The sequence below is a fragment of the Lactuca virosa genome, chromosome 9 (genome assembly GCF_052849685.1).
Source record: "Lactuca virosa cultivar CGN04683 chromosome 9, Lactuca_virosa_CGN04683_v6, whole genome shotgun sequence".
Classification (NCBI taxonomy): domain Eukaryota; kingdom Viridiplantae; phylum Streptophyta; class Magnoliopsida; order Asterales; family Asteraceae; genus Lactuca; species Lactuca virosa.
The window spans coordinates 164,602,607-164,614,221 of record NC_136434.1 but is presented as its reverse complement, the minus strand read 5'-3'; the positions used below and the strand labels follow the sequence as shown (position 1 = coordinate 164,614,221).

Below are 11,615 nucleotides of genomic sequence, written 5' to 3'. Positions count from 1 at the left end.
TTATTCTCCAACTAATGTCCTTGGGATTATCTGCTGAAAATTAAAATGGTGTTTTTTTTAATATTTTATCTTTTCATCTAGTATTTGTTTAGACAAAGATTTTTTTATAAAATTGTATTATTACATTAAGTATCCAAACATTAGCTTTTATCATGTCAATGCATTACTACTACTAATGCTACTACCATTGTTATTATCGTTAACGTTTTTTTTACTAAACCATTCATTAAGACTAGAAGGATAAAAACCAAATACAATGACATTCAAAGTTGAAGGGATGTTTATGTAAATATAACTTTAACATATTAAATGAATTTTCATAAATCATACGTCCTTTTTAGAAAGAAAGTATCATGTGACTATGTGAGCCTCTAATTCTTTATATGTAAGAGAGTGAACGGAGCACAAACACTTGTCATCATCTTCAAAATTCCATTTCAACAAAGAAGAAAGGAAACGACACAATGCTCTTCTCCCTCTAAAAGGGTAAAATCGTCTCAAATTTTATATTAAATTCCTCCAGATATTTTTTGTTCTTCAATCTGCCTGTCCTTCTATGTTCCACTAAAAGGGTAAAACCTTAATTATTTACCATTTGATCTTGTTGCCTCAAATCGTTGTGGGTTTTCATGGATGTTGATCTTTGAATTTTGTTTTTTTTTTCTTTAATTATTGATGATAATTTGTTGCTTTACTATGAAGTTTCGTGGTAATCATGTCACTGGATAATGGTTACTTTATTCCATTAACAAAAAAGGAAAATGTTCTCGGATTGATATTGGGTTCTTGATATATGTGTTGCTTCTTTAAAATTTTAAGATTTATTTCGCGTAAAGGTTTTATGTACCTTTCAGGGGTATTTTGGGAATATGTTGGAGGTAATCTGCTATTTTTTTTTTGAACAGCAGTAACCTGCTAATTAATCCAATATCTTCGTATTAGGACTTTTTTCTTGAATCTTGACTGTGATAATGGAAACATGAAAACGATATTTATTTTTGGTGATATATGCACAAAAACACAACAAATTTTACGAAAACCCTTATATTAATATTTACGTTTCAAATAAAATCATATTGCAAAATTTTAAGAAAAAATGACCGACTAAAAATATGATATGACATACATATCCGTTATATATATTTTTTTATTGTATGTGAAAACATGTCAAAACCTACATTTATTTCGATTACTTTTGCTCAATTGTATTCTCCATATGGAATTATACGATTGATTTTTTCAACCTTAACTAATCGTTTTTATCATAATTAACTTCAACGTCGTATTAAAAATATAAAATATAAGCCACATCAGATTTTTAGTCGTCAAGTTCTCTTAAAAACCAGTATTTTTGTCTTTTTTGAATGTTAACTATTAATATAAGGGTTTTTATGAACATAAAAATAATTTACGGATTTTTCTGCATATACATGCATAATTAGTTGTGCTTTTCTGTATGTTTACCTTTATTTTCACTATAATTTGCTACATCTTAATTATTTTCCTAATACTATCTTGCTTTTACGACTTGTACATCATGCATAGGAACTTGTACATTTTATGAATTTAGATATGTGGATAATTGACTATAAGGAGTGTTTAGAAAAACTAACAGGAACGTAGAGGTGATAATTGTTAGCTGGTTGTTAGAAGCTATAACTGTAAATTTTATTTGTAGATAAATATTGGGCAAAATTTCATGTTAGTTTTTAAAAGTATAAAATTACATAACGTGAAAAGTTCGAAAAGCACTTAAAGTAGTTGTTGGATCAAAAGAATTTTGTTTAAATTTAAATTTAAATGCCGCTGAAAGGTAAAAAATCATAGTAGCTCTCAAAAATTATTATGTCTACGGTACCCAAAATATATTCCAATATGCTATGCTTGATAATTATAGAATATTTTAAAAATGAACATCCACATTTAAATGAAGGGCATTATGTTGAGTTAAGTAAAATCATAAAGATTTTTGATTTTTTATCTGAAGTTACTTTATTAAGAAAGTCTAGTGTAAATATGTCATATCCTTATACGGTCATACCACACTTAAATTTCATTTATTTGATGAATTTTTCATGTGGGTATAAATAAATCATTGCATAGACATAATCTTTTTTTAATCTAATAGGTATTGAATGATATAAGCAATGAGTTCGTTTGTCAATTTCAAGAACTGCAGGCCCATGGTGGCAAATTCATCATTGACTGAACAATCTTCCATATACACATTGACTTTTGGTGAATTACAAAACACATTTGGTGGAAATGGGGAAGATTTCGGATCAATGAACATCGATGAGCTTTTGAAGAAAATCTGGACTACTGAAGAGACTCAATCAATGACATCAAATTCCAATTTGGGCATAAACGGAAATTTTCAAAAGCAAGGATCATTGATTTTACCAAGACCAGTTAGTCAGAAAAAGGTGGATGAAGTTTGGAGAGATGTTCTTAAAGAAAATGGCGAATTTAAAGATGTGGATTTGATCAAAGAACCAAACATTCAGCCACAAGAAAAGCAACCAACTTTGGGTGAAATGACACTAGAGGAATTTTTGCAGAGAGCAGGGGCAATTTCGGAAAACAACCAAACTCAAGGTTTCAAAAACGTGATTCAGAATCAAGGGTTTCGTCAAGAAACAGTAGTTACGGAGGGTAAAAATGACAACTTGCAGGGTGCTTGTTCTTCAAAAGTGCAAAAACTTCAAAAAATTCTCCCGAAACAGTCTGCCTTCAACTTCAGATCTTCAGTAAATTTAGTGAATAATAGTCATATGAGTAGTCGTGAAAATGGGGTTTCTGTAATTGGAAAGATTAGTCATTCAATAAAGACTGATTATCCATCTGATTTGTACCAAAATGGCAATTTAGACACGTCACCATCACCACCACCCTGTTATGGTGGTGGCCATGAACGAAAGAGGAGTGGTGCGTTCGAGAAAGTGGTGGAGAGAAGGCACAAAAGGATGATTAAGAACAGAGAATCTGCTGCAAGGTCAAGGGCTCGAAAACAGGTCAAAGGTCTTTCAAATCTATATTTTTCTTGTTTAATTTGATCTTTTTATGTTTATGCATTCATGTGTTAATGGAACTAACAGGCATATACATTGGAATTGGAAGCAGAAGTCGAAAAACTTAAAGAGGAGGTGCAGAAAAAGCAGGTACTTTTACTTAAAAATTGTCATAATTATTGTGTACATCTCAAATGATACTGTTTTGGTTAAATTTAGGATGAAATCATGGAATCGCAACATTTTCAGGTACGTAGTTTTATAGGTATTATAAAGAGGTCATGTTTGGCTTTTAAATAATGATTCAAACATGATGCTTTCCAAAATGGTCTTCACTTGTTACTTTAAAAACTTATGTTTGTGATCATATATGTTTGTAAATTAATTTTGGGGATATATATTTTATTTTGGCGTTGAATGCAATCATTTTTATCCGTTTTGGCAGATACGGGAGAAGACGAAGCTAAATGGAAATGGAAGATTATGCTTACGAAGAACGGTGACGGGACCTTGGTAGATAAATGCATCATAAAATATATTTATATTACATAATAGAATGTGAAAAGTACAAAGACTAGGGTTTCCAAGAGTACAAAATGACCAATGAGAAGTGATGCACACGAGGCATGAGTCGAGATATACGCTCTAGATTTGGTTATTTATGCTCTAGACATAAGGGTTTGGGTGTGTCTATTTACATGATTTTGATCTTGTTTCTCTCCACATTGTATAGATGCGTTTGTGTATGTACAGAAACCATATAACTTTCGGATGTATAATTATGTTGAATCTTGTTGGTATGCAATTTTTTAGGATTTTTGTAGTTTGATCTCTCAGACTCGTTTTGTATGTTATGCTGGACTGAGAATTACTGTTTTCGGATAACATAAAGATTGTGTACAATTCACTTTACCTAATCAATAATTTGACAGCATGTCTCGATATCATAAATTTCGGTGTGGGATAATCAACAAGAGTCACTTCGAGTTAAGAAGCACAAAACTTAAAGCAATGATCTAAATTCGTCTAAGTGTTCAAATTCTGAGAGCATTTCCAATGGTTAAGTTATACTAAGACTGAAAATTAGTGCTACATCATCATTCCAAAAATTTTAACCTCTAATTAAGTAACTCCTCCAATGGTTAACCTCTTCTTATAGTTTTTAGTTATAAAAAGTTAACTAATTTATCCATATCTATCTAGAATGTTCTATAAAACTCCTTTATTTAATTATTCATTTTTTAGACACACATCATATTTTAATTTATTAAAATTATTACAACACATTGTTTCAAAAGAAATATATTACAAAATATCGTTCGAAAAAGTTAATACCAAAAAACTATTACGAAATAGTCATAAAAAATATTGAAAAAAAATATATATAATCATTATAATTTTATATTTTATAAATGAAATGTCATTAAATATTTAAAAGAAATAATTATTTAGTAAATAAATAAAAAAATATTTAAAACTAAAATATATTTAAGAGGGTAAAATGAAATATAACTAAAGTGTTGGGGTTATAAATGACAAAGCATAAAAGTATATTAACCACTCAATATATGTTGAGTGGTCAATAGAAAGAACCAAATAAATTGTACAATCCAATGGTAATAAGTGATTAGTTAAAAAAAAGTGAATAATAATAAGCTTTACAAAAAAGTCATCATTGGAGATGCTCTAAGGTGTGTCTTTCGTATATAATCTACCTACAAACAGTAACTGAAGGGTTAAGTCCAGACGACAATAATGTTCAGAAGTTTAGAAGGAACTTCACTTCAATTCAAAGTTCAATTATTGTAGAAGGACAAAGGTTCTCAATCCTTGGCAACTCCTTTCACCTCATCTAAAGTGTCCAAAAGATGCAGAAGACTTGACATACAAAATCAGCTCCAAATAGTGTTGTCCCTTCTGCCTGGGTTTGCTTTACTCTACTTGTATTCCGAAAACCCCTTTTGGTTTTTCCACTGCACGTTTATTTCAAAAATCCATATAGGTTTCCGTGCTTTCCCCTTCAATCCTGCACGCGGATCGGTTTATTCATTAATGGGACCATTGGGCACTACCCCTTCACCCTAGCCATTTGTCGTGTTCGAGATCCAATCAACCTTGTTATTTATTTCATTTTTGTGCAGAAAACATGAACTTCTTCCCTCCTATTTTCTTTTTATTTATTTTTTGTGCAAAACATCAATTCGCTCATCCTAATGATAAAAAACAACATTAGTAATGTTTATCATGTCTCATCTGGTAACATCTCAAAATTTCAGGTGAAAATTTTCATTTTTAAGACAATATAACATCCACTTTAATAAAATTACATTTAGGGCAAACCATTTGTTCATAAACCATTATTCAGAAATCAGAGTTATAATAAAGACAATGTGGAATGTCGAATCATAAAAATGTTGATGTGTGTCTAAAATCCTGCCTTCGCAATCCGATAAGTACCTGAAAAATAATTAATCCACAACCGTAAGCACAAAACTTAGTGACTTCCCCAGAATCTCACATACAACACAAAATAATAATCAGCTATGGGTTATCAGCAACCCTGGGACTATCAGTAGTGTTGAATATCACATACAACACACAAATATAAACAATTATGGGTTATCAGCAAGCATGGGGACTATCGGCAGTCTTAGTGGGCTAACAACACTCCATGTGGATTAACAACACACCTCACGGGTTATCAACAACCTTGGGGACTATCAGTAGGTCTAAGGAATCACAGCAGTTCAGGAGTTATCAGCAACTCTATTCACATATAACCACAATCAACAAATAAGATCCAGCTGGTCAACATATATATACTACCACACATGCAGATATAATGAAAAGACTCACCTCGCAGATAGCAGCTAAACATAACAACTCGCATTTAGTGCAAACCGGTACTACTAGACACCTAACAACAATAAGGAAGTACCCTCTCAGTCTACACCCTAAAACCTGTAAATTTACCAAAAGTCTAGTTACGAACAAGTCAACCGCGATCAAAACCATTGTCACGTCGTGATGGCCATGCCCCCACGTCGTGAAAAAGTTTGTCCGAAACAATCGGGAAATCCCATCGTCACATCGTGACCTCCATATGGTCACGTTGTGACTACTGCAATTTGGGACAACTTAATGCATTCAACCCTTAATCTTTTAATCCATCCTTTCCAACTTTCTAGAGGGCCTTCTTACCAATGCGCAAAAAGACTCTCGACCAACGTCCAAAGGACCTAAATACACACTGTCATCATCCCATTGACTAGTAGGAAACTAGTCAACACCCCACTCAATACTTGCCAAAATAGCCATACCATTGTGAAACACACATTTTTCCAAAAACCACTACCATCAACGCATCATCAAACGAAACATGACCCCGCACAACCAGAACAAGATAAATAATTGAACTCTCGTTCCAACTTGAAAGAACATCATTTCACACTCTCCAGGACAAAACAAGATGCTACCCGACCGACTGTGTTCCTTCTTAATCGTGACCTTACCCAAAAGGTGATGTACCAGCGAATCGAACGAAGCGACGAACCTCAACCGGTATTAGACCCATTCTTCTAATAACCATAACAAGATCCCACACCTTAATGAGGTTGAACAGATCCCACCAATGCACAAAAAGACTAGTAAACCTTCTAATTTCGGAAAGGATTCCAAATTTAACCAGAACTGCTGCCAAAACCCTGCTCGAATCATTCCCAATACCAACCCAGCCGTTGCGATCTGCTAAAACTGAATTTTTGCATAGTCATTATTTTACCTGAAAAACCGAACAACGTTGATCCGATATTCGATCTTCCAATAACTATGGCCAGCTACTATCTCAAACCTACTAGGAACAACAATTCCACAACCACTAAATTGAGAGAACACCTACACAGAGACCAATATACAAAATTTAGTGAACTTGACTAAGGTTCGACTCCTCAGTTGCACCCTTAGCTGATACAACTTGAAGCCTTCGAAAAACCTCAATGAACTCTAAGGCCGATCAACCATTGCCAAACTCAACCAAAGATAACAAACCCATATTGTGGGCTAACCATGCTTCTTATAAACGATGCAAAAAAGATTGGTTCAATGCCCCTCCATCCAGATCCATGGACCTACCCAAAAGGAACTACTGACCAAAATAAGTTCCTTACCCATCAGCTTCCTGCTGCAAGGACAATACATGGGTTCTTGAAGACATAAACCTATCGACAACTTGCTCTACACTCACGATCTGACCAAACCTTAAATTCTTTGTGACCATGGAGGACTCCGACGAGTTTTTGGGAAACACAACGAGAAATTTCCTATCCACAAACACTTCGATGGTAGCCCACTTTCTTCCTCTTATGCAGTAATGAACCCGAACCAAAATCTAGCATACCTGAACTGCAAATTCCTCTGACTCGTTCTGCAGAATCATAAAAATCAGAACAACCAAAGATCCTCCCAACACAACATCAAATAACGTCTACAACATCATGTCGTGTCGTATTATGCATTCTCCATACGGATCATGTGCTTTCGGTAGTACAGGCCCATACTACCTTCCACACCTGTTCGTACATGCCCCAAGAATTGTCTCAAAGTACCCTAGTCACTACACATGACAACTATCAACCGAAAGTACCTGTGATCCCATAGGCACACACCACCGCTATTCCTAGACTCTCCCTATAGGATTCCTCTCACACATTTAGAACACTAGAATACTTCAATGCTTTTCTCAAGTCACGAGTAACTCCACCACCACTAGGTGTACCAGCACACCCATATGCTTAGAAAAGCCACCACCAACTGCCTAGATTCCTACCTTAGGTTTCCTCATATACAAGTGCTTTGTAAGGTCACACCTTATGATCCGATGAGTCAAACACTCTACACTATCTGTCAACGTCAACGTCTTCTCTACTACCAACGCCAACATATCAAGCTTATCAACGTCAGCGCATAGTATAGTTATTTTATGTAATCATTTGTATATTAGGTAATGATATAGATAAGTATAGAATAGATAGGAAATCCGATATCTTTGTTATCAAGATCGGTTCTTAGTATATATAAGATACAATCCCTTAAATCATGGGATTCATATGTATAGATTAGTATATAATCCACATTAGGGTAAACCCTAATGTAAATAGTTTGGCTTTGTATCAATCGTCTTTTGTGACAACCCGTCTTCTTGGTGAAGACAAAACCCTTTTTGGTGAAAGAACAATTTGGAGAACTCTCTGTGTTATATACTTTATGTTCTTTGTTTTTCTTAAATTAGTTTACTTTTGTTCTTTATACTTGAAGTGTACTCGGTCGATATAAACCTTCAATTGGTATCATAGTAGGTTTTTGATACACTCAAGTAATCATGTCGACCTCTTTCACTCCAAAATCAATTGTCTGCAACAATATCCCTCCGTTTGAAAAACACAAATTCTCTGCTTGGAAATCGAAGGCCATGGGAGATCTTGATTTCATAGAGTTTGATATGCTCGACATCGTCAACAAAGGTCCTATCGCCACTATGCACCAATCATCCAATGATGGTGCATCTAGTAGTAAGTTGAAAGGAAAATCTGTGCCTGGATATAACAAGGAAGAAAAAAGGATGATGAATCTCGATGTAAAGGCGAGAGTTGCTATTGGAAACTCTATCCCTTATTTTGTTTATCGTTTGGTTCAAAACTATTCAACTGCTCAAGAGATGATGATTACACTATCATGTGCTTTTGAAAAAGAAAACTCCTCATATGATATAGTTAAGTGTCTCATGGCCCATATCGTTGGATATCATGCTGACACCTCAGTTGACAGCGTTGGGACTCTTGACGTTGATCCGTATCAAGCCATTGCAGACCTTAAGACAAAGTTCGACGCTACATCAGCAAATCAGGTAAAAAATCTCATTAACCTCTCTTTTATTGAAAATATCTAAAAAGATGACATGATTGATCACTTACGTTTTGATTTATTGGCCTCAAATAAAGGAATATCTTCTCTCAGCTTTGAGATAAAATAACTAAAAGAAAAACTCTCCTTTTTAGAAAAGTCTCTTTCTGCTTTAAAAAAGGAAAATACATGTATATCGCTGACCAATAGTTTTCTTCACACCGAAAAAGAAAAAGTTGTTGATCATGCTCAATGCATTCAACTTATTTTGAAAAATTGGGCCTCTTCTCATTTTAATGTTACAAGAATTATTAATGCTCAGATTCCATATCAGTGTGAGATAATTCTTGGAGGTAATATAGAAGGTGTTGTTTCCTTAACCAAAGTTGTTAAGACCAAACAAACCTTCTATAAAGCCGACTATTTAAAAGAATAATTTAAGAATAGATTTGTAAGCTCTTATTTTATAAATCAAATGTTAATTGATACTCACTGCTCCACTGATTCTAACGGTATCACCAAATGTGTTTCTTAATTATCTACTCTTGATCTGTCTCATCAACCATCTCACCATGAGTATGTTCTTCCCTCCACCAAGACTTTGCTAAAATTTCCTCTATGTAATGGTGAATTTCATTCAATAAACGAAATTCTTAGCATTTTCCTCAGTTCCCCGTTAGCAATTCTGAACCTGATGATCAATCAAGGTCCTCTACTTCAAACGACTCTTCAATGTATCATGAGCCTCATGAAAAGGTAGTATATGAGCATACTATCGATGACATTCGTTGTTCCAGAACTAAAACAAAAACTCTTAAATCAAATAATCAAAGTTTTTTGGATTCAACAGTTGAAAAGAAATCAAAATGTAAGGTCAAAGGAAAGAATTCTGGAATCAAAGTTTGTTATCGATGTGGTGATGCCTCTCATAGAGTCAGCGAATGCACTTTTGAAAACAACTCCACTCGCACTGAAAACATCATGACTCGCAATGATAAGTTGATCAAAAAGGGAAACTCGTTGAACTTTCTCCCTGATGATTGTTATAATATCTTTTCTTGAGTGACCCATTGCAAGGGGGTCAGTGTATATTGTATGTGTTTTTCTTTCCTTTTTTTTGTTTGTTTCGGGGCTTATTGTATATTTTTAGTTTCAGTGTAAAGAACATATTTAGTATTTAGATAGCGACTGCTCAAGACATATGACCATATTCTAGTCTCTTCTGGAATATTTCATAAAGAAGGATGGTCCGACTGTTACATATGGAGATAATGGTAAGGGAGATACAAAGGAATATGGATCTATCAAGTGCAATTCGGTTGTGTTCAAGAATGTCTCTTATGTGAAGGGTCTTCAGCACAATCTCATTTCAATCAGCCAACTGTGTGACGTTGGATATGAAATTCTCTTTAATAAGATAGAAGGAAAGGTTGTTGATCAAAAGAATGTCACTGTTTTGACTAAAAATTGACAGAATGATATCTATGTTCGGGATATGTTTTCTGGTGACAACTCTCTACGTCGCAGCTTCTTCTCTTGTGCTCAGTCTCATCTAAATTGGTTGTGGCACAAGAGGCTATCTCATTTGAATTTCAAGAACATATCGAAGATCTCTGGGAATCAGGTTGTAAGAGGAATTCCTAAATGCAGTTTGTGAAGGATAAGATGTGTTCAACGTGTGAAAAGGGGAAGAAAACCATGTCTTCCTTTAAGCTAAAGTCATGTTTTTCCATTATCAAGCATCTTCATCTTCTTCACATGGATCTTTTTGGACGAGTTCTGATTAAGTCAAGAGGTGGGAAGAAATACACTCTCATCATTATGGATACATTTTCAAGGTTTATGTGGGAAGTCTTTTTAAGAAAGAAGAATCATGCCACTGATGAAATCATTGCTCTCATCAAGCAGTGGGAAGTTCTCTGTGATCACAAAGTAAGGTAATTACATAGTGATCTTGGAATTGAATTCAAAAACTCCTATCTGGAAGACTTTTGCTCAATCTCATGAATTTCTTAGAACTTTTATGTTGTTAGAACTCCCCAGAAAAATTGTGTTGCAGAGAGAAGAAACGTAACTCTCATTGAAGCTGGAAGAACCATGATCATTGAAGCTAGGCTCCCTTTGTTATTTTGGGCTGAAGCTGTCAACACAGAATGTTATACCCAAAACTGGTCCATCATTATTAAGCATCATGGGAAAACTGCTTATGAGCTACTGAATGGGATAAAGACAGATATCTCCTACTTTCATGTGTTTGGGTGTGTTTGTTACATCTTGAATAAAAGAGATCAGCGCTCCAAGTTTGAAGCTAAAGCTGATGAATATGTGTTTATAGGTTATTACAGCATATCCAAGGCTTTTAGGGTATTCAATCCCTCAAGGAAAACTGTTGAGGAAACAACTCACGTCACATTCGGTGAAGACTTGTTCATTAATGATCAATTTGATCACCCCTCATCAATTCTAAATGAACTCACTTACAGTCATTCAGACCCTGTTCCTGATTTCTTTCCAAATGACATTGAGCCTGTTGTTACCAATGTTGACCAATTCATCAGCTCACAACCTATCCCTGAAGATCAACCTATCATCCCTGAAGAATTTGAACTATCCAATCAAGAAGACTCAGTTCAAAGTAATTCAAATGAAAGTTATAATCCAAGAATTCTTCGAAATCATCCTGAATCTCAAATAATTGGAGATGTA

The 11,615-nt window shown here is 34.4% G+C and overlaps 1 protein-coding gene across 4 annotated transcripts; it reads left to right on the top strand.

The window, feature by feature from the left end:
• Positions 1 to 358: 358 nt before the first annotated feature.
• LOC145137775 (ABSCISIC ACID-INSENSITIVE 5-like protein 7) lies at positions 359 to 3,834 on the top strand. 4 transcript variants are annotated; one of them, XM_079071914.1, is made up of 5 exons: positions 359 to 486; positions 2,180 to 3,014; positions 3,099 to 3,161; positions 3,231 to 3,260; positions 3,457 to 3,834. In XM_079071914.1, exons 2-5 carry the CDS (start codon positions 2,184 to 2,186, stop codon positions 3,526 to 3,528), a joined length of 996 nt encoding a protein of 331 aa, XP_078928040.1. In that variant the 5' UTR covers positions 359 to 486; positions 2,180 to 2,183; the 3' UTR covers positions 3,529 to 3,834. The 4 variants fall into 4 exon arrangements, with proteins under 4 accessions (XP_078928040.1, XP_078928041.1, XP_078928038.1 ...); XM_079071915.1 differs by having other exon boundaries at positions 366 to 486; positions 2,172 to 3,014; XM_079071912.1 differs by having other exon boundaries at positions 367 to 486; positions 2,129 to 3,014.
• The last annotated feature ends 7,781 nt before the right edge of the window (positions 3,835 to 11,615 follow it).

What these genes read in the sequence shown, in the direction of transcription:
- LOC145137775 (XM_079071912.1), top strand. Translation starts at nt 2,148, where the DNA reads ATGAGTTCGTTTGTCAATTTCAAGAACTGCAGGCCCATGGTGGCAAAT. An exon ending in GGTCAAGGGCTCGAAAACAG is followed by an intron (nt 3,015 to 3,098) that starts GTCAAAGGTCTT and finishes TGGAACTAACAG; the next exon opens with GCATATACATTGGAATTGGA. An exon ending in AGGAGGTGCAGAAAAAGCAG is followed by an intron (nt 3,162 to 3,230) that starts GTACTTTTACTT and finishes GGTTAAATTTAG; the next exon opens with GATGAAATCATGGAATCGCA.